The sequence below is a fragment of the Corticium candelabrum genome, chromosome 5 (genome assembly GCF_963422355.1).
Source record: "Corticium candelabrum chromosome 5, ooCorCand1.1, whole genome shotgun sequence".
Lineage (NCBI taxonomy): Eukaryota > Metazoa > Porifera > Homoscleromorpha > Homosclerophorida > Plakinidae > Corticium > Corticium candelabrum.
Genome location: NC_085089.1, coordinates 6,016,352 through 6,033,845, shown reverse-complemented (window position 1 = coordinate 6,033,845; position 17,494 = coordinate 6,016,352). Strand labels below are relative to the sequence as shown.

Sequence of the window (17,494 nt, the reverse complement as noted above, 5' to 3'; positions counted from 1 at the left end):
TACACACACACACACACACACACACACACACACACACACACACACACACACACACGCACAAATGGACAAATGTTAAGCCTTCCACGTCTTTCGACATCGACCTTGAGGTCAGTTGTGGATGTAGCTCTCCCTGCCTCTAGAGACAGGGCCTCCATGCGCTACGTGGAGTCATGGGGCCAGCGCTACAATCCACCTGTAGCTTGGTCAGAGTCATCCAGGGGCACTGACAATGGCACAGTTCTGGGACTGGACGTCAAGGCCACACGTACCCGTCTGCTGCATGATGTTGCTGCCAAGCCAGCAGTCTTGTCTACCCCAGTCAATGACCAGGTACTCATTTATACTCATGAGTCGAGAAGCAAGTGTGGGTGAGTTTCTTGCTCAAGGAAACTGTGACAGTGTTGCCTCCACCAGGATCGAACCTTCAACCCTCATCATGGAATACAAGATCCCGGACACAACACACACACACACACACACACACACACACACACACACACACACACACACACACACACACACACACACACACACACACACACACACACACACACACACACACACACACACACACACACACACACACACACACACACACACACATACACACTAACCCTGACTGCAAAATTTAGAAAATTAGTACAGAAAACACTTACCTAGTCCTCTCGCTAACGTTGCGCTTCTGTCAGATAGCTCATCATCATTCAGACACTGTTCTGGCTTGTGACTTTTCCTAATTCTGACAGTAAACTTCAAACAGCCCAGTTAACAGAAAGTTAAGAGAATTTCGGAATTAGTTGTCACGGCGGCAATCGAAATCGCGTGATCACGTGAGTAGTTGCGGTAGATATCTATAGATACGCATGCGCATACGTGGAGATCCGAGAAAGTGCATACTGGAACCGCTAATGCCACAACTGAGCCCAAAAATAAAATTTGCGGTGCTCGGGCACGTCTAGGCTGTATGGCAGATCCGCGCCTGCATGTACTTGTTGCAGCAGCAGCAGCCGCCACCTTGCACGTTCCAGATGTAGAGTTAATTAAGCAGATTTAAACTCCAAGACTCTTTGACACGTATTAAACGTGCAGTGTTGACCAGTATATTACATTTATACCATGCATATATTTGCCAATGTTTTCCAATAGACCTGCTCAATTAATAAATAAATTCATTAGAATATAGAGCATGTTGGACTGACTGCACGGAGCACTGAAAAATCGGCCCATAGACACCATGCAGGTATACGCCTCTGATTTTAGAATCTCTAACTGATCACGTTATTGACATATATGTACATGCTTAGCAAAACTAGAGAATTGACCATCAAAAATTTGCTACGTGAAGGTCCTACATATTCTAGGAAACTTAGCTAGCGAAACATGTCATGACAATAGTGTTAGCTAGCAAAAGAATATCGTAGACACATTAGTTCGATTCACATTCACAACGAGTACCATCATCCCTTTTCATTGACATGTTTGCTGGAGCTTGAAGTTCATGTGTTGTGACCATAATATACACGCGCCTCCCATCGTTTGGGCTAAGAAATTGCGAGCCAGCAAGTTTTGTATAGTCTATTTGAGTTACTGGAGTGCCATTGAGGTGTATGCAAATGTGTTTGGTGGTAACGTGAAATTTTAATGCCATAATGCATCCTGCTTGAATCAAAACAGAGCTGGGCAAAGGAAACGTGTTGAGAGTAGAACCGTTTAGATTCAAACCACATGTAAGTCGTTTGCTATTTGTGTCACGAGGCACAATCACAATTCCAAAAGTAGCTCTTCGATTGAGTGTTGATTTGGTGGAAAGCTGGATACGTACACAACTTGGGATTGGCAACGGTTCAGCTGTCATCAATGTTTGTGAACCCTTTACAACAGTATGGTTGAAAGATTTAGATATTGTACGCTCAGTTGAGACAGGTTTAGAAGATTTCCACACGAAAGGAGAGTTAAGACTTGCAAGACGTGCAGATGGCACACGTAAATTGGCATGAAGTGAGTTGATTTCATATGGATTGTCAACCGACGGTTGCAGCAACGACTCTAGAGCCTCAAGTATAGCATCAGATTGGACAAGACCGCTGGCTTTCACACAGCCCATCAAATCGCTTACGTTCATCATTGGCAAGCGCAGAAATTTTGCTATTTCTTTACCATCCTCTCGTCTTGAGACATCATGTTCAATCCATCGCTTAAATCCTTCAAATAACTGAATTTCCTTTAGATTCAGGCTGTTACTAGCGACTATCTTTTGTACTTCTTCTGCCGTCATGTGCTTTGCAAAACCATCTGTGCAGAGAACTTTAGCAGCGTGATCTTCGATCCATTGGAAGCAATTTTTATAGAGCTGCTCATCAGCTGACGGCTTGGTGGAAAACATAAGATATTCACATGCATCTTCGGCTACCAGATTTTTATGCAACCATGTGCAACAATGTTGTTTGAGATTTGGAATATGAAGATAATCACAAAGTTCTATGAGTTGACATATGAAGGGTTTGTCGACTGGAACATTTCCTGTGTAGAAAAACTCAAGAAGTGCTCCGAATGCTGTTTCATCAGCTTCAGGAAACTTGATTGTATTCTCTCGAGCTTCCTTCATTGGACTAGTCAACATTTTCTTTAGGACGTCACTGTGTGCGCACAGCACCACTTTGTGAGCTTTGAATTCTGTCTTGCTACCGCCAATAAGTAAAGTGATATCAACCATTTCCTGGTTGCGGTAGAAAGACTTCCACGATTGCATGACTGTAGAGGGGAAAGAAAGTCTCATACACTTGTTATAATCATATGGATCATCTGAGTCATCTGAAACAACCAAAAATCACCATTGTAATGTAGGTAAACACAAATCGTTATGATATCACGGTACTAAACAGGGGCGGCGGAGCGACTCACAAGTTGGGGGCGAGGCATGAAAAGACATCGGCTACGAGGTCGCTTACAAAAACACAGATTGTGCTCAAAGTTGGGGTCTCCGAGTCCCCTCATCCTCTTAGCTCCACCGCTCCTGTTAGTTTACATGTGTACAGCGCATCAACTTACCAGACGCTGAACTAGAAGAGTCCTTGTCGTTGCTCAAAGATGACGTTGAAGCCGGGCTCTGCTGTTCATTCATGGCAAGAGGACATCTAGCCAAACTCCACCCCTTTTGATATCAGTCGACGGGGATGAGGTTGGATTAGCCTCGGAGCCAGACCGCTTTTGCACGTGAGGGGGCGGGACAGGCGAGTGAGAGGGCTGGGAGAAAAAAGCGGTCTGGGGACGCCGATCGAACCTAGTTCGGAAGAGGAGGGCTCTTGTTCGCTCAATTGCAACCGCGCTAATCAAAACCCACGCCTTCAGGAAGACGGCCAATTGGTGATGAGAATGCTAAAGCAACGCAGTAGGACGATGCTATTGCGTATGCAGGTGCAAGAGGTTATAAGGTAAGTGATCGCAATTACAGCTTGTTAAGGTGTTAGGGTGTGAGCGTACGAGTGGCCTGGCCGTCCTTGTTGTCTGGTAGTTATGGATGACTTCCAAGCAATGCCTGACGATGAAGCCATTGCAACTGCCGTGTCCAGCGTTTTGACTCTGTTTGGCGTGCAGAATTTGAAGCCACTGCAGATGCTATCTCTTCGCCACCTTGTCTTTTTGCGTGCTTTCCTATGGGCTTTAGGAAGTCGCTAATTTTCACCTTCTCCCGCACGTTTGTGCCCGACTAACATTGCAGCCAATGGCTTCCGGTAATATCCCGCGGATCCTGTGGTGTTAGTGATGACTCCATTGAAGTCGCTGATGAGAGATCAGGTCGCTATTTTAAAGCGCAAAGGATTTACAGCTGCCTTTGTTGGTGAGTCGGATTCGTCAGACGCTGCTATCAAGGTAGGGAAATTCCCCTATGTCTATGGAAGCCCCGAAGTGCTTGTCGGCTCACGCGAGTGGCGATGCGCCTTACAGGCAAATGTGTTGAGAGAGCGGTTCGTGGCCGTGGTAGTGGACGAAGCTCACACAGTAGTTCAGTGGTAAGGCAAAATCCTGTCTTTTCTTTACGTTTTGTAGTCGTCTAGTTGCAATTGGTAATGTGGAATTCCTGCTTGCTCCCAAACAAGCTGTGTTTTTCGCGCCCTGACGTAAACTTACTGTCGCAAATTCTGCACTTGTGAAGATAGACTTTCTAGGCGTAAGCAGACTGCTTGCCATAGATGACATGAATTGCGCTAGTAAACAACAACTGCTTCTCAAATCACTGTAAGTAGATTGTTATAGCTAATAAGTGTGAGACTTGTTTAGCGTAATAACGAGTTAAGTCGTTACGCCTACTTTCGAACTCACTTACAACACAGTCTACGGAACATGCCATCCTTTTATCTTTCAAAAGTTCCCGTATATTTGGCACGGCCGCCCGAACACACGACGCGTTGTTTCTCCAAGTCCCGAACTGTCATGAACACGACCATGTGCGTCAAGTGGTTGCTCCAGCAAGATTCGACAACGAGGTCCCATTCAGGGGGCGGGATGTTGGCCAAATGTACACCGCTAACGGGAAGAACCTGTAGGGTGTCTCAGACGTAGCTCACGCTGTCCACAACAACAAGCCTGGTTTAACCAGGACAAAAAGACATCAAGATTGGAAGAAGGGAGCTCTGGAAGAAGTAAATCATGATACTAGGGTAATCCGGGGTAATTTCGGATGACTTGTACTTCCCGTACATTACTCGGTAACTGCGGCGCGTGCTGACTAGAAACTTATACCAGTGTGTTCTTCTTCTACTGCTCTACCATTGTGGATGCGGACAGTTCTTGAGCAACGAAAGTTGTGGAGACAGAAAGCAGATAGCGGCGGCCTATTGTTTAGAGGGGGCGGGGTAATTCCGGATGCCACTGAAATCGCTAGAAAGACACGATTTACAGATGATTTGACTGCTGTTTTATATTTAGTACTTAAGGAGACCTTACATACAGTGGGTGATATGTTATTGACAGGGTTAACTACAGAAGTACAAAATTTTAGCTACACTTTTTGTTTGTGATAGTAGCTCAGTAGGATTGGAAAGAAATGGTGCTATTTAACTACAAGACTAACCTCTAATGATTCAGCACTATAGCTGTCCCTCTTGCTCTTGGGTTTGAACCATATCCAGTGACAAAGAGGAGAAAGCACAAAGTGCATTCAACAGAACAATGGATACTCAGAAGTGTTCAAGAGTAGTTCAATTTATAGGCATGCCAAGGACAGTATCTCTCTTCGGGAGAGCTGTCCTTTACTGTTAAGTAGTGGCCAGGAGATATGAACACTTAGCAGCAACAGAGGAAGGTACCTATCTTGTGGTCGTGCACGTATTTGTTTAATTAAAGTCTCACTAAGAAGCAAATTGTACCTTAGAGCCATAAGGAGTAATGTGCAGACCCATAAGAGGCCACAAACAGCTGCAAGAATAACCTTAGGAGCTAGGGAGAACCACTACATAATCTTGTAGTCAGCAGACAAGACAACAGGTCTGTATATTCTTAATTGTAGAAGACAGCGACAATTCTAATTGTATGTTAACAGTGGCAGTGCCTTGCCGACAGTCCAGTATTTTCTATTTTCTTCCACAGCCCTGCGTAAGAAAGTTATGGACAAGTTTCTATTCTTTGGAGGCACCACACCCCAACAGGTAGTCTCCCGTAGTGATCTACGCAGAGTAAAGCATGTCCTACTGATTCTGCTGTCGACCTAGGAATCTTCACAGTGATTGCCCTTTGTGCAGCTTCAGTTGTGTGCTGTGACCATGAGCCAATTCAGGAAGGATCTGCTGCCTGCCACAGAACATTTCTAGGCAACAGTGCTATTGACATTTGATCAAAGTACTTACCAGCAGTGTCAACGTCAAACAGTATATAAACACAAGAGACGGTCAGGTCAACACACACAACCTTTGAATAAATACAGTAACAAATGAGACTTTCATAGCAAAACAGGAGCAGGTCACACATCTGATGTGTTGCCATGCAACATCCGGGACTTCATTGACCCACCCAAATCTGTCTAGTCTTTGAACAGTCCACAAGACCTATTACCTGTGCTAATAGTAATAGCACCAGGGGTGCTGATGCCTCGGTGCGAAATCAACTGGGCATTCAAACTTCAGTAGGGCAAACACATGGGGCAGATTACAGTATACGTTTACTGCACATGTGCAATGAGAAATCACCCATAACTAAAAAATAAAGCTTTATCTTTCGAAGTCATGAATCAAAATCAACATGCAGATTAAAATAGACTTTCAGCATTTCTGGCTGTGCATCTATTAAATCAGACAGAAGGTGCCAAGAAGAAATGTCTTTGCACATGCAATCTTTGTCGGACTCTTTATCACACAAGGGGCAATGCCATAGTTGACTATGTTTTTGCCATCTTGGCCTTTCTATCATTTTTGGAGCATGCCTCAAGCAATCTGTGTAGCACGCCTTACAGAGGCAACTGTCAGAGCCCAATTGAAATTGGACGTCTCTGCCCATGGAAAGGTAAGTAGAAAATTGAGGTGCTTTTTTCTCAGTCGCAGGGTGTCTAATGTCTTCACTGCTGTGAAGATGTGCAACAGTCGACGGGCTACCTAGTTGGAACCATACCTGGCAAGATCCGCACACATGGCCAGCGCAAAGCAAAGATTTCCTACCCTTTTTTGACTGTGGAGTGAAACCGGAACTTTCTCTGCTCATTCTCAAAAATAAGGAGAAAAAACGGCTGCTACACGCACAACGAGCCACACCACTTTCAAGTCATTAAATGCCTCAAACAAATCAAGAGCACTGTGAGACCAACTCCTCGACAAGCAATGGAGATGGACAGGAGGATACCTGTATACAATCAAACAGTGAAATTATTTACACCGCCGCCGTAGTGTTTACAGTGTGTCAAACAGACCAATCAGCCACTGAAGACGACTCGGAGTACACACGATTCGCAATTGCCAGCGCTCCCACGTGCACAATGGCACAGAATGCAGCTGGTAAAGCTTAGCACTAACTTGTGTATGCCCCGCCTACAACAATTGGCATGCAAGGCGAAATGCAGATATTGCTAAGTACTCTATACACTACCAGAGGACGACGATTCTAAAAGACTAGCGGTAAACAAAAGATTTACATCTGAACAGAACTAGGAGAGCTCTAACTAGTCTTCTGACCCTTGGACAAAATGCAGGGGAGGCTCAAAAGTTGGGCTCCCACATCGTAACGCGTTGACAAGCCTCAATAAATTATCCCACAAGTACCTGAAATCACCACCAAGCACCTTACAACGCCACGATGGCATGCTATAATGCCTACCAAATTCAAAAAAATGTGAATACCTTGAAAACGATGAATCACCGGGCAATAACGACGACTTGAAAACCACAAACTTCCGGTCGCTAAGCGCCATGTTCCTCATCCTATTCTGTGCACTAGAAGAGAAGAGTCGAGCTCGAACTCCTTCAAACAGTCGACAAAGGTATATGCTACCGTAGGGTGATCAACATTGGGTTGCTGGCCGGGGCCTTTCCGTGGACAAAATTGACAAAGGGAGGCGCTACGGTCGCCACAGCGACAAATCACCCCAACTTTCGCCGTCTTTCCACGAAGTCAAGCAGTCTGACACACGCCCTACATTGTCAAATCGACGCCTCTAGACTTCCTTTCACTACCAACGACAGCAACTGGTGAAGGAAGGCTCTACTGAGAGTGTTCATCACCCGTGAAGTAGGGACTTCGCCAGGTCCTGTTATACGGGATTTGGCATTAGAGAAGGATAGGGATTATCCGGGTCTTCATTTGGAACATAACGCGAGAGGTAGTTCCGTAGACTGAACAGCGTAGTCTCCAGACCGCTTTTTCTCCCCGCCCTTCCCGCCCCTCACGCAAATTTTTTTTTGGGTCCACTTCACACACACATCCCGGATATATAGCCCGGATAAGTTTAACTTGCACGTGCACGGTAGACCATTCTCACGTGCACGCATGGCTCACGATCATGATTTAGTAGTTCGAAATGTGTTGTTATGCTAACAGATCGTGGGAATTGCGCTTTCTCTGCGAGCAGTTACCACACTGAGTAAGCAACAGTGACAGTGAAAGGAGAGCCCCAATACGGGGAATGTTGGTTGCTACAAACCGTTTTCTTTGCAGAAATCGACTTTCTCGAGAAACTGTTGACTCCAGAAAAGCTTTACGTGATGCAGTTATTATACAAGACGGCAGAGGTTTGTACATTTTGCTAATTAGTTGATAGTAGTTGATGAACTAATTATTAATTTATTAGAATAAAGTATTTAGTAACATTATAGCACAGTTTATGTATTTATGGTAGTATTTTTAACCTTAAATATGATTTAATAAATAGTAATTTATAATTTATAAGTGTATATACAGTAGTGGACAAAAGTATATGCTGGGCAAGAAATTTCAAGGGTTTTTCAGTATGTCTCTATTTGGGTGGAAGCACAAAATACTAATAAAGCGACTTCTTGATCAATGTTTGTCATGCAATGGCAAAATCGAGACTAATTGGTATAGAATTGAGTCTAAATCAGTTGGTTGTTGCAATTTAAGATTATAGTTACAACCTAGTTAAAAGCCGATTAAGTTTACATTACAACTTATCAAAGCATATTCAATGCAAACAATATTACAACCTTTGAAAACAAACTAACTTATCCATTTGTGATCACATCAGCACCTATTTCCATTCTGTAGGCCAGAATATGATGAAAATCAACAAAAAACCTACCCGGCAAATACTTTTGTCCACTACTGTATATACTAGTAACTATTGCAGAAGAACCTGTTTATTAATCATGTACTCTGCTGTTACCGCAATTAATTTGTTTGCATAAGAAATGTATGGCAAACAGACAGAATTACAGGAAGTTGTTGATCTGGACAGTCTGTTGCCACAGAACACAGTTTTTCATTAGCCTAAAATACGTAGAATCAATCCATGATCCATTTTAACAATAAAATTAAAACACACAATGAAGATGCCTATTTTTCTAGTGGGTGCACAGTTTGCTGGACTTAAAACAGGAATGACTTGTTCTGAACACTCATTCTGAACACTCTAACTACAATCTGTTCCTCTCTTTATATCAAGGAATATGAACATAGACAGTTTACTCAACTCAAAAAATCTTGTATCCTTGTACAGTTTAGATGGCATTAGGGGTATTTGTTTTCGAACTTATTGTCAGATTGTGGTTTCTCTTTGCTCTCTGGTGGATTCGTTTGGGGATAATGTTTCTGTTGAATATGTTGGTTGTAGCTTTGGCTTTCATGAACAAACTTGGACGTCCTGCTGATGCTGGATGGGTAGAAAAGGACTTGAAGTGTCGTCTAGCTACAGCAGTAGGTTGCACTCGAATCTTTTTCTTTTGTTTTCTGACTCCCACCTCTTTACCAAACATATGTAGAGCAGAAAGCAGTCGCTGCTGTTTACCAGGTGAATGGATTCCTTTGCCTCGTAGTTTCCAATAATTGGAACAAAACCTTTCTACTGCAACTATGAAGCTGTCTGTGACATGACTTTCATGCAGCCCTTCCTTGATATCTTTAGTGACCTGTAGTACTCTTTCAATGACGTCCCTTGACTTTTCATAGCTTCCTGTGTTAATTGGTTGTGCTTGATCTCTTTGAAATGTATTGCTAAAATCAATGTTGTCATCAGCTACAGTTGCCACTTTAGTTGTATCACAGGAACAAGGAGCAATTTTTTCAAAGGAACGTTTGATATCTTTATCAGACCAATTCACACTGATTGAAAGAGACTTTAGGTGTTCTTCTTCTGCTCTTTGGTGGACACTACTGTAAAAGGAAATGGGTTGGCCGTGTTGTCCTAATGCCACTGCTGCAAAAAGCTGACGGCCTTGAGGCGAATACGTTGGGATAGTATTGACACTGCTTTTGCGATACTTCATTGCTGCTGCAAATTGGTGTTTGCAAGGTTGAGTTTGCATTCCGATGGGACAGGTGCACTCACCCAGTTGTAAGTCTACTATCCACGTTCTATTCTTGTCTGACTGACTCACAACAGTATAAACGTCTGGGTCATCTGTTGCGACAATGTCGTCAGATGGAATGGTGTGTGCTTTCATTCCTGTCACAGTAAATCTTGTAGAGACAAAATGATCTAATCTGTTTGTGGCAACAGATATTAAACGTCGCTGGTAATACAGTTCGAGAGTCTGTGTGAGAAGATTGAACATTTGTACCGCATTCCAAGCTTTATTCCTTTGGAAAAGGATGTCTTTTATGATGTGTATGCTAGCCTCTGAATAATTGTTAGTATAGTTGCCTCGTGTGGGAAAGTTCTTTCGGAAACACACAGCCCATTCTTTCCTTCGTTGCCAATAATCACCTAGTCTCTTTTTGAATGTCTGAAAAGGGCTTTTGTCTACTTCACGTTTGATTTCAGTCAATGCTTGCTCACTTGGGGCATAAACAAGTCGTTTTGTTAGTGTCATACAGGTAATTCTGTCTGTGCCACAGATACCAGAATTTGAGCTCCAAAGCCATCTCCATGTACTTTGTAAAAAATGAAAGACACATAGGTGTAATTCCGCTTGAGGCCATGTACTCTTTAGAGCAATCCGTTCGCTTGCACAGTCATCTGTCAATAGTGTTAGTGGTCCAAGATTTGGGCCTCTTCCAAAAAATGCACACTTGGGCAGTATATGGCACAGTGCTGTAAACCCTGCTGACAAGGTAACAGCATCTTCACTGGATGTCATAACTGCAGCAAGTGGTAGAGCTCCTACTGATGTGCCGCAGCTAAGTATGAACACAGCTGTGTTCAAGTTATCAAGACTGGCTGTTGAGTCACAAAAGACTAGCTCTGCACTTTGTGTGACCATTTCATGGACTCTGGCCATGAGAGGAGTGACTAGAGCTAAAAGGAAGGGCATGGCATCAGTATTTCTGGTCTTTGGTTTAGGTTCATCCGTATTCATTGCAGCTGCTTCTTCATAAGGTTGAAGAAATACTCGCCCACCCTCTTTCTCATGTTCCTTGTTGTATCGTTGTGCTTCTTCGAGCAGTCGCTCAAACATAGCCCCTCCATTTTCTGGTCCAATGTTGTCTGATTGCCATTTTCTAAATAGGCGTTGAACGTCTTGTACATTTGGGTTTATGGCTCTGTCTGCAAGAGTGCTCTCAACTTCTCGTGGATCACTCTTCAGTTGGAGCTGGGTCAAGTATTCATGTCTTGCAGAGGCAGCACAACTGCCAGACTCAAAGAGACTAATGTACGCTTTTTTCACAGCTTCTGTGACTGGTCTAAAGCTGAGCGCATGGCCACTGTGGATCGGGTGGTTATGCGTGTACTTCAGATTGATAAGGCAAGGATATTCAGGGTGGTCTGAGATTTTAGATGCCTCAGGTGGGTATACCCTACCTATTAAACTGCTAGGACACATTGACTTTTTGTCTCGTGTGGAACAATGTATGGTGGTTTTCTTTAGTTTACACTTGCTTTCTGTGGACATTTGTGACAGAGTTTTCTGTTTCCTGTAATGATGACAATGACGAACAGTTTTAAAAAGGAGCCGTCGTCCTTTTGCTTTGAAACCAGTAGTGATTCGATAGGTGGTTTTTGAAACCTCTTCAAAATGTTTAATCCACTGGACAGCTGCAGTTTCACAATTGGCACTTGTCCATGCTTCTAAAGTAAAGTTGCTTGTTTCAGCTCCTAGGAAGCTTTCCGATTCATGCTGACAATAGGAGTCAACAAAATAGTTGTACTGCTGAGGGAGCAAGGGTATAATACTGGTAGGGAGGCCTGAATCAGATTTGCATTTGTGTTTGGCATCAAGTGAGTGCTCTAGATTGGCTTCACTGGTAGTTTGAAATTGTTGAAATGTGTCTGTGCTTAAAGTGCATCTCTTCACATAAACTGACTGTTGTTCTACGGCAGGCATGGAGGTTTCACTGACATTGTCAGCTTCTGTACTCTGTGAATGACTCTCATTAGAAGTGCACCAGGTTACATTAGACGAGAAAGGATTCCTCTTGGCAGCTGAAACGGCCTTAGCGAGAGTGAAGTTTTTTCTACCAACTTTGTTTGCTTTGTCAAGCATATAGCAGGAGGGCTGATCAGTAGTTGCTTTGCATGGTGAAGCTGCTGAAGAGTTGCATTTTTCTCCTGAAACTTTGGTCTTTAATGTTTTACTCAAACTTAAGCAAAGCTTCCGGCGTTCAGGTTGCTTGAGATGGTGGCTTTGGATTTGCTGAGACTGCAGGTTTTCATCAGCTAGTATGGACTTATCTATGATATTTGAAATTTTAATTTGATCAGAAAGCAGCCATACTGCCAAGGTATTCCTTAGGTAGTGAGCATAATGGCTTGGTTGAAGGTAAAGTTTGAGTTTTGCTTTGTCACAATAGAAGGACAGCTGTGGTGAACAGATGTATGCCCACAGATTCTCTGGAGAAAATGCTGCAACTGCCACAAAAACAAATGCAATAACCCCACAAAGAGAAGAACATGTTTGTATTGGGAAATTTTTGCAATGCCGTGAGCATGCATGTTTTCCATCTTTGTCAAATGTCGGCCTATGCATAGGAATCAAATCATGAATATCCACTCTTTCACCTAAGGCAGTGCTTAGATAGTCCAGTGTTTGTATTAGTTCTACCAACAAGTTGCTAGGAACTGGGTATCCCAATGGGTCACCATAGAAGGAAGCATTTGAATTCAAATCTAAAGCAACCACTGTCCAATGATTCCTACTCATCAATGTATTTGATGCAACAGAAGATCCAGTTATGGCATCAATTTGTACGTTGACAATCAGGAATATAAGTCTAATCTTCTTTCTGTTGTTCAGAGCTAATGCTATGGATGTGTTCAACGTGAATTTGCAAACTTCAGATAGCACAAGGCAAAGACAATCTTGTGACGAGCGATTGAGAAGCGATGCCATACCTTCAAGCAGTGTATCAGGCAACCATCTGTCACATGCCAGTCTAGACATTTGGTAGCTAGTCACGTCACCAAATGCCACAGCAGAGGCTGGCTTGTGTGACAGAATTTGTTGAAATTGCTGTACCTTGCTCAAGTTCAAGAGTTCAAGATTCAAAGTGTCAGGAATGTGACAGACCTCGTTGAACCACTTGTCTTCTTGAATAACCTGTGGGAGGACAATACTTAGACAGGAGTATGGACATTTAATTAATGAACAAACTCATTCAACTCAAAGTATTTTGTTACTTTACTGCAGCTAAGTGGCAGAGTATTAATAATCAACATTTGTAGTTGTGAATTCAGTTAACATGACTAGTGGTGAGCTAATATAATTTGTGGTATTCTGGACAGGAACAAATCCCCATGCATATTGGTTAATATCTACACTGTCTAAACAAAATAGTGTAGGCACACTTTAAAAGAAGCGTGCTTTAGCTATAGGTACTTAGCAAGGATATGTGGTACATGTGATTACAAGTAACTAGGTCATGTAATGTACAACCTCATAATTAAATGGGGCATGAAATGCTAACTAAAATCATCTAGTCACTTAGACAGAACACTACGTTGCATAGAAACTTCAAAGAGATTCACAAATTTATCTGAAGAATGAGATGCTTAATATTTTGCATTGTGTGTATAGGATGTGTGAAGAATATTGGAAGGTGGATCAGGGATTGACATGTCAAAGTACTCTCTAGCAAAATCTAGTGACTGCTGTGACATTTCTTACCAGATTTTTGATGTTTGTTTACCAGTTTACAATGCTTTATACGCATAACTCAATCTTAACCAGTTATAGTCATTACCAGTTGGATATAACAGTGTACGTTCTAGATGTTGAAGAAAGTGACATGATAATGTTTTGTGCTTGTATATACGTAGTTCCATTTGTGGTCAGTTTGAGCATAGTATACTATAAGATACTGTGAAAAAGAGGAAATTGTGGAGGGAATCATGCAGGTTTTGTGCAATTGAAGCTCATCGCTATTCCACATATATCACACAAATTAATTTTGCACTATAATAGCGCTGTTCCCTGAAATTGGACAATGTTTTCCTCACAACTATTTCTTCTTTAATATATATATATATATATATATATATATATATATATATATATATATATATATATATATATATATATATATACTGAGCACTCATGACATTCTGTAGCATATCGGTATAGTACTGAGTTGCAAATAAAATAACAACCTGTGTTGTATTTCTGTGTGTACAACGTTGCTATAGATACTCTTTCATGGAACTGCTACAAGTGTGCTTTAGCAAACTACTAGTATTTAATTAATTAATTAATGAATTTCACGTACATACCTGTGAGGCAATGGATTTGGCTTCATGTATTGCCAAAAACTCTCGAATTCCCTCAAGGTCAAACACTCCAAATAAGAATGCACCAGCTTGAGTGTTGTCTCCCGCCTCCTGATTGATGCTACCAGCCAGATTTCTGCAGACAGACGCATTAGGAATCATTGGGCTGCTGTGTGGGTCGCTGAAGTGAGTGTCTTTGGGCACAGTGATCACCTGGCCCTTCTCTGGACTCACATTGGGAAAGATCAGTCTCGCACAATCTTGCCTGTTTAGGTGTCTAACGGACCTAGGTGCGTTGAAAAAGAAGTACACGTGATGAGTGCAGATAGAGCGTCTTGTAGTACACACACGTACGTGTGCATAAGTACGGCTTCAGTATCTCACCTGCCCTTGAATGCGGTAAGAAAAGAGCTCGGAAAATTGTCAAACATGTCGCGAACTTGAAAAGAGCGCGAAAGAAACAGACGGGTCTAAACGCACACTTAGCTGGAGAGCTTTGGCGCGAGAAAATGAAACCTGCACGTGCATGACAAACAAGTAGCACGTGCAGATGGTTACTCTCATAACGTCTACACTGATAAAAAAACGGAAACCCCAAATTCGCTAGTAGGCCTTATATATATATATATACATGGCTCCAGCGCTACTCATGATCAGAGTTTCCAGCCAAGCTACCATACCCGTTAGTGATTGACCATTGCCAACGACACCACATTGCTCGCCAGTGCTCATCCCACACTTGAACTTCCAACCGAAAGTCCCAGATGTTTCCACTCACCATAAACAACTCTCATAATAGAGTTACAGCCACAACACACACACAAACACACACACACACACACACACACACACACACACACACACACACACACACACACACACACACGCACACCTTGAATGTTGAACCTTGAACCTTGAATTTGAAGTCATTTTCCCAGTTGCGGTAGACCATAGTAGAGTGTGAGTGTACTGTAATAGATTGAAGGTCATTGAAACTTCGGTTACTTATATAAATAATATTTTTTATCACAAGACTGATCAAAAGCCAGAACCTATATTGGGGAAACCAGCTGTGGCATGTGCAAAAACATTCCCATACATCGCTGTATGACCAATAGCTCAAGTGGTAAGTCATACATTTGATGAACAAGCAGACATGATCTCTTACTTCCCAAGTGACTTGTGAGGTATTTAGTTAACAACGTATATGCATAATCAACTGCTCCATCTCATCATAGTAAAGAAACACCGCCCTTTGTTATTTATCAAGTTTTGAAACCAAGATTACTGATTTAACAGCTAACCCTAATGTAATTACATGAAACCCTATCTGAGAGCAACTCCCAATCTAACAGCCAGGGACACAATGAATGACAACAGATCATTCAAGTGAGCATTATAGATATATGGCAAATAGATATACATATGATGTATGCAAATTTATTCAGAAATCTCTTTCAGCATGGCTGGTCTGCCAAAAGATCCAGCAAATAATCTATCAAATTTACAAAGTACAATAGCTAAAGCTCTACGAGTCAAAATGCAATGCAGCTATACAAACTTAGTTGCACTCATTTCTTCAGAAAAATGGTCACGGTAGCTCCCTGAAGAAAAGGCACTTTCTGTGTAACTGTGTGGAGAATCTCGAAAGATGAACTAAAAATTCAAACCTTCTTTGACTTACAAGTGCAGTACGTACAACTGAGACATTGCATGCAAGTACCTTATTGAGATCCAGAAAATGTTAATTAATTGAAACGCAGATGACTTATGCCTAAACCACACATGCAATTCGACTACTGGCAGGTGCAATAATGGAAGTTATCCAGGTTACTCATCTAGAATCTGCAACAAACAAAATCAATAATATTGATCACATACAACATCTAATACTAAACCTCTATTCACCAATCATTATTGACCATATAAATTAAAACAAATGTCCTGGATTGCTTATATTCCTTGATATAAAGAGAGGAACAGATTGTAGTTAGTGTGTTCAGAATGAGTGTTCAGAACAAGTCATTCCTGTTTTAAGTCCAGCAAACTGTGCACCCACTAGAAAAATAGGCATCTTCATTGTGTGTTTTAATTTTATTGTTAAAATGGATCATGGATTGATTCTACGTATTTTTAGGCTAATGAAAAACTGTGTTCTGTGGCAACAGACTGTCCAGATCAACAACTTCCTGTAATTCTGTCTGTTTGCCATACATTTCTTATGCAAACAAATTAATTGCGGTAACAGCAGAGTACATGATTAATAAACAGGTTCTTCTGCAATAGTTACTAGTATATACAGTAGTGGACAAAAGTATTTGCCGGGTAGGTTTTTTGTTGATTTTCATCATATTCTGGCCTACAGAATGGAAATAGGTGCTGATGTGATCACAAATGGATAAGTTAGTTTGTTTTCAAAGGTTGTAATATTGTTTGCATTGAATATGCTTTGATAAGTTGTAATGTAAACTTAATCGGCTTTTAACTAGGTTGTAACTATAATCTTAAATTGCAACAACCAACTGATTTAGACTCAATTCTATACCAATTAGTCTCGATTTTGCCATTGCATGACAAACATTGATCAAGAAGTCGCTTTATTAGTATTTTGTGCTTCCACCCAAATAGAGACATACTGAAAAACCCTTGAAATTTCTTGCCCAGCATATACTTTTGTCCACTACTGTATATACACTTATAAATTATAAATTACTATTTATTAAATCATATTTAAGGTTAAAAATACTACCATAAATACATAAACTGTGCTATAATGTTACTAAATACTTTATTCTAATAAATTAATAATTAGTTCATCAACTACTATCAACTAATTAGCAAAATGTACAAACCTCTGCCGTCTTGTATAATAACTGCATCACGTAAAGCTTTTCTGGAGTCAACAGTTTCTCGAGAAAGTCGATTTCTGCAAAGAAAACGGTTTGTAGCAACCAACATTCCCCGTATTGGGGCTCTCCTTTCACTGTCACTGTTGCTTACTCAGTGTGGTAACTGCTCGCAGAGAAAGCGCAATTCCCACGATCTGTTAGCATAACAACACATTTCGAACTACTAAATCATGATCGTGAGCCATGCGTGCACGTGAGAATGGTCTACCGTGCACGTGCAAGTTAAACTTATCCGGGCTATATATCCGGGATGTGTGTGTGAAGTGGACCCCCAAAAAAATTTGCCCCC

At 41.7% G+C, this 17,494-nt stretch overlaps 1 protein-coding gene and 3 long non-coding RNA genes across 5 annotated transcripts; 1 reads left to right on the top strand and 3 right to left on the bottom strand.

Annotated features, from left to right (window-relative positions):
* Positions 1-1,252: 1,252 nt before the first annotated feature.
* Positions 1,253-3,138, bottom strand: LOC134180307 (kelch-like protein 5). The gene is made up of 2 exons (XM_062647434.1): positions 3,049-3,138; positions 1,253-2,811 (listed from the first exon to the last, which is right to left on the bottom strand). The coding sequence occupies exons 1-2, from the start codon at positions 3,119-3,121 to the stop codon at positions 1,427-1,429; spliced, it is 1,458 nt and encodes a 485-aa protein (XP_062503418.1). The 5' UTR covers positions 3,122-3,138; the 3' UTR covers positions 1,253-1,426.
* A 2,319-nt stretch (positions 3,139-5,457) lies between these two features.
* On the bottom strand, positions 5,458-7,848 carry LOC134180320 (uncharacterized). 2 transcript variants are annotated; one of them, XR_009969968.1, is made up of 4 exons: positions 7,474-7,848; positions 7,323-7,415; positions 5,844-5,904; positions 5,458-5,787 (listed from the first exon to the last, which is right to left on the bottom strand). It is a non-coding gene; the product is annotated as an uncharacterized LOC134180320 (long non-coding RNA). The 2 variants fall into 2 exon arrangements; XR_009969967.1 differs by lacking the exons at positions 7,323-7,415; positions 7,474-7,848 and having other exon boundaries at positions 5,844-6,928.
* Positions 7,849-7,874: 26 nt separating this feature from the next.
* Positions 7,875-13,945, top strand: LOC134180319 (uncharacterized). The gene is made up of 3 exons (XR_009969966.1): positions 7,875-8,062; positions 8,137-8,210; positions 13,608-13,945. It is a non-coding gene; the product is annotated as an uncharacterized LOC134180319 (long non-coding RNA).
* A 1,821-nt stretch (positions 13,946-15,766) lies between these two features.
* On the bottom strand, positions 15,767-17,484 carry LOC134180459 (uncharacterized). Its single transcript, XR_009970004.1, has 4 exons — positions 17,297-17,484; positions 17,149-17,222; positions 16,020-16,141; positions 15,767-15,952 (listed from the first exon to the last, which is right to left on the bottom strand). It is a non-coding gene; the product is annotated as an uncharacterized LOC134180459 (long non-coding RNA).
* Between the last annotated feature and the right edge of the window lie 10 nt (positions 17,485-17,494).

Coding starts and splice junctions, on each gene's coding strand:
- LOC134180307 (XM_062647434.1), bottom strand. CDS start 3,121: ATGAATGAACAGCAGAGCCCGGCTTCAACGTCATCTTTGAGCAACGAC. Junction 2,812..3,048: donor CTCTTCTAGTTCAGCGTCTG/GTAAGTTGATGC, acceptor TGGTTGTTTCAG/ATGACTCAGATGATCCATAT.